This window comes from Pteropus alecto, unplaced genomic scaffold, assembly GCF_000325575.1.
Source record: "Pteropus alecto unplaced genomic scaffold, ASM32557v1 scaffold131, whole genome shotgun sequence".
Classification (NCBI taxonomy): domain Eukaryota; kingdom Metazoa; phylum Chordata; class Mammalia; order Chiroptera; family Pteropodidae; genus Pteropus; species Pteropus alecto.
Window position 1 is genome coordinate 21,723,157 of NW_006434709.1, and position 5,037 is coordinate 21,728,193.

The 5,037-nt window shown below is 32.2% G+C and overlaps 1 protein-coding gene across 1 annotated transcript in view; it reads right to left on the bottom strand.

Moving 5' to 3' along the window:
• Positions 1 to 2,531: 2,531 nt before the first annotated feature.
• The window catches only part of DYNC2LI1 (dynein cytoplasmic 2 light intermediate chain 1), a 29,314-nt gene continuing 26,808 nt past the window's right edge, over positions 2,532 to 5,037 (bottom strand). Inside the window, exon 13 of the mRNA XM_006909637.3 lies at positions 2,532 to 2,982. Within this exon, the coding sequence (XP_006909699.1) occupies positions 2,920 to 2,982 (63 nt within the window). The 3' untranslated portion in view covers positions 2,532 to 2,919. The remainder of the gene's footprint in view (positions 2,983 to 5,037) is intronic.

The following is a 5,037-nucleotide window of genomic DNA, read 5'->3' on the forward strand; positions in this document are numbered from 1 at the left end:
TGCCATGTGTTTCTTTTTTGATAGCACATCCAAAGTCTTTTAAACCATTAAGACTTCATTAGTGGCCTTCGGATCCACTAATGAATCCACTAGCCATGAATGCTATTCCAACTTGCAGGGACATGTGGTATTTGGAAATTATGACTAAGACAGCCCAAAAATGTAGATAATAATAATTCATAAAGTTATGGAGACTAGTATGACTGTTTTCTTCGCTCTAGACAGAAAAATAGGTCAGTTAAAAAGATTAAGCTTACACTTGATAAATGATTCAGTATAAAGAAAACATGTGAATGATTACTAACTGTAAGTGACAGAAAAAGGAGTTACGGGTGTGATTGAAGCAAAGCGTCATGTGGAACTGGGTAAGAATGCTTTCATTTTTCTTTAAAAGCCCCTAATCACGTGCATATGTCCACATGAAGGGTCTGACTGACTTGATCACATCAAGAGGATGGTGGACAGATGTGGGATGATGACCACAGGTACAGAGTACTCAATGATCTTCTTTAGGGTTAAAATGAAAAACTGCAGGAATGGGCTGAACTGAGAACACAGCACAACAGACAAACCTCTAGTAATGTTTTTAAAGATTAGTTAGCTATTTTTCACTTTTCTCTTAGTTTAGTTATAAAATTAAAAGGCAAATGTTATTAGATAAAGTGTATGTACTGAGAAATGACATTTCTAAGGCTGGAGAGCAGCTGTTATTTAAAGTCCCTATAGAAAAGGTGCCGAACTGACACAACATTTACACTAAGAAGAACAGGGTTACACACTAGGAATTGTAATTGTAATGGAAATGTTCTTGAATTGTAAAGGAGAAAGAATGCTGATAAGCACATATTACGTATTTTTAGGGATAAATGTTGTATATAGGTTGTATATAAACGAGTTATATACTAAATGACTATGTTTCTGATTGATCTCCAAGTAATTCATGTACAAGTCTGAAATGAAACTGTTTCCACATTACCATGGTAACTCTGAGTGAGAATATCCTAGAGAATACATTAACTTGTTCAGTTACTATGACCTAACTTATAAAGAATGATAAATTATAGCATTTGAAATGTCTCACATTATAGTAAGAACGAGCATTTCATTAAGGAAACCACAGTAAAATTCTATTTCTTAGAACAGTATTTAAGGATCTGGAGACATTGGTAAATTACCAGAATAGTATTGTCAATTTTTATAAAGGGTCTTTGACACTGATGATTATGGTATAATAGTTACATAATGCCTTACAGATTATATATGTCACATCAGTTTTAGATAATTCTGGAGATGATAATCTATTAAAGTAGTTCAAAGAAAGTCCCACAGGAACCTCTTTTGAAATCAGCGATTTCAACTTACTAAAGATATGGGTGTACAACGTTAAGTGGAAACATTTTCAACTATTCATATGCAGATGAATTTCATTCTAGCTCAGAAACATTTGGAAAATTGACATAGCACATGACTTCAAGCTATTAAATGTTAGTGATACCATCTTGGAAAAACACAATGATTTTCAACATGTGACAGTTTGTGTCTTAAGTCAAAAATGGACAGTGATGTTTAAGGAAATCAAATTATATAATAAAAATTCCTGCTACTATTATGAAATAAGCTGCTTCTTCCCACTGAGTCAGGGATGTTTCTGAGATCATAATGCTCACTATTAATTTAAAGGGAGTTCTTTCTCCATAGCAGTCAGGAATGGTGCCTATTTTCTCCTTAAGCTGAGGTTCCCTGGAAACATGCTGCAAATCCTGTTCTCAAGAGTGTTAGAACTACATATATTGCAACTAGTTTAGGATGTCTTATATCATTGCAATAATCAGGTAGCTTGCTATTCACTCAAATACCACTCATCAGTCTTGGTGTTCTCGGGGTTAATAGATGTGCTTGTGTGAAGCTGGGTGCATGGTATATTGGAGTCAATATATTTTCTAGTGGAAATGGAAGAACACAGAGTAAATAACTTTCCTGGTTAATAACAGCAATTATACTTGCTCCAAATTGAATTTGTCTAGCACGTACACAAATCTACAGGACTGAGAAGGCTTCTTAAAAGCTATTCCATCTTGAAGATAATCTTGGTTATTACCAACTTATGAAGTTTTGGCCTGTTTGTTGACAAAATATCTCTTTAAAAGTGCCTGTTCTTCAAAATTTATACTCAAGATAAGTATGTCAGAATCACTGGAGATGCTGATTAAAAATCTGGATTACTGAGCCCCATTCTGGACTGATTCCAGATTTCTGAGTATGAGGACTCAGGACTGTGTATTTTAAATAAGCACATTTTTGGATGCTTTTTGTGCCTCACCATTAGACTAAAATTATGTGCTTGTGAAAGTGAACCCAATTCTAGTTTCCTACCAGCTACAGCTGAGAACTCTTTAGAGAAGAAATGTGTCTAATATGAACACTTAATCTTATATTCATAAATGTTACTAAGTGCTCTTGCTTTCGTATTCCTAAAAACATACAAGCAGAAACTTATAAATGCTGAACCAAGTATGTATTACTTAATCATGTTAGAGGTAGGTAGTAGAAGATTCTTTTTATTTTAAAAATATTACATGTAGTTACACAATTTTTTTTCCTTTTAAGGACTTAAAAATATCCAGGGGGTGGCACTAATATAAGAAATTCACTTTTCCTTTAACAAATTTAACATTTAACTTTATTTATTTATTACTGCAATAGCTAGTTTACTAATGAGCTATTATTAATATTATTTATTAATATCATAACATCTATCAATTAGCTATTGTGGAATAAGCTGTTTCTTCCCAATGAGTCAATGATGTTTCTGAGATCATAATGCTCACTATTAATCTAAAGAGAGTTCTTTCAATATTAATAAAATAATCTTACTTCTATTTGGGAAAGAAGAAATAAATAACTATAGTTGAATTAGGTTCAACAATCCAGCTCAATTTGTTTCCAAGACTTGGAAGAACTTCTTTTGTACTGTTCCAGTTCCTAAAACAGAAATATGTATTATAATACCTTAAAAAAATTCAACTTTAAAAATTGAACTAGGCATCTTAAAGTTCCTTTAGCAGTTTTAGATATAACGATGCATCCTTTCCTTTATAGCATTATCATTCTCATAATTTCTTGACAATTGTTTTGCAAATGATTAGACTTAGGATATATCTTCTAGAATGTAGAATCTTTTGGAGTTTCTGGGTAGCCTAAGTAACATTTAGAGATGAATTTAATAAGGTTTCAGACAAAATTATATACTATATATTACATACAAATTATCTTCCAACTAATAAAGCATTTGTCATACTTTAAGTATTTAAAAGTGATCTTATTTTTAATTGTTGTTCAACTCTTGTCAAAACCTGGTTGAAGTTAGCAAAGTATCAATATTTAAAATGTACATATTCTTTGACCTAGCAATTCTACCTTTAGAAATTTATCATATAGAATAATAGAGAATAACAGAAGAATATAAATAGAAGGATATTAACTACACTATGTATGCTATGGACATACAATTGGAACATGTGGATTCATAGACAGGCAACAAAAATATTGGTGGTCATAGGTGAAAAAAGCAAATAGATGGAGAAAGAGCAGGACACTTCTATTTTCCATTTTATATACTTCTATAGCTTTTAATTTTTTTTCAGAATGGGTATATGATTTTTTTACAATTCAAAAAATAAATTTTAGTGGGAGTGGAAATCCTGCATTAGACAACTGACATGCAAAAGGGACCTAAGGGGATCGCCTCCTAGTCTTTTACATGTTGTTCAATGTCTAAACTATACTAAGTTTATTATTATTTCAGATAAGTAAAAAGTGGTTGCTTTGCAAGATTAGGCAATCACTGCTCTCTGGCTAACATAGTTGAAGTTCATAAGTGCTATGAAAATTCCACTCTCGTTTTCAGAAAAATTACCGACTGTCTCATTCATACCTATTACTCTACATTATTCAAATTTAAATGTTAAAAGTTTCAAAACTGTATAAAGACTTTGGAATAATTTTTATAGTGGTCTATACAGCTTGGTTTATTTTTTCTAATGAAGTTAATTCAGTTCACCAGTTATCTACCAGTTAATGGTTTCAAAGATTGTTAACTCATAAAAAAAGCCCCCGTAATTATTTTTACCAGTGATAAAGATAAGGATATTGCTTTAGGATTCTTTGCTAGTAGTATCTTTCTTTGCAGACAGCAAATTTAGAAGAATGGGGCTGGTCACACAGACCATATCAGAGGGAGGATAAAGAATAGCTAACTAGTGTGACACGGAACTCATCATGTCCACTAGACCTTCGGTACTGTTATCATGTGAATTCAAAGTAATATGATGATGCTTTAAAGGAATGGCAGGTAAGAGGGTTTTCTTTACACTGCAATTCTTTATGGCTGCTTTAGAGAGCCATTTTAAAAGCGAAAGCAAAACCATGAAAGGTTTTCACCCTGCCTCTTAAAAACCTCTAAAATTTTCAAATATAAACAGACCACAGTCTTACGATGCTTAAAACAACATCTTCCATAAAACATAATAACATTTTTCCCTAAACATGAAAATCAGTATATCAGAATAGAAGGATATTAACTACATGTTTAAATTATAGGCCTAGGGATTTATAAGCAAGTTGATTTTTAAATACAGAGATTCAAAACAGATATGTGTGGTTGGTCAAGAAAGAAGACCTTAAAAATAATTGTTTACCCAAACTTTTTCCTTTTTTAAAAATTTCTTTCACAATAAAAATATAGAAAAGAGATAGAAGTATTCAACAAGTGCTTTGTATACTCACATTCCCTTAAAATCAGGACTGTTTTAAAGCTAGAGAGCTTTTTTTTAAAAAATAGTAAATATTAATGAAATATTTTCTGGTGTCCATGAGAGGTCTGCCAAAAAAGAGACTTTGAGTAATTAGAGAAAAGAGAGCAAATTAAGAAAGACACTTAGTCTACAGGAAAGGTACAAGGGGTCTTAAGACAGTTCCTCAGACCTGTGAGGACTGATTTCACAGGCTGGGAGGATCTCCATGTATCTGTGGGGACTG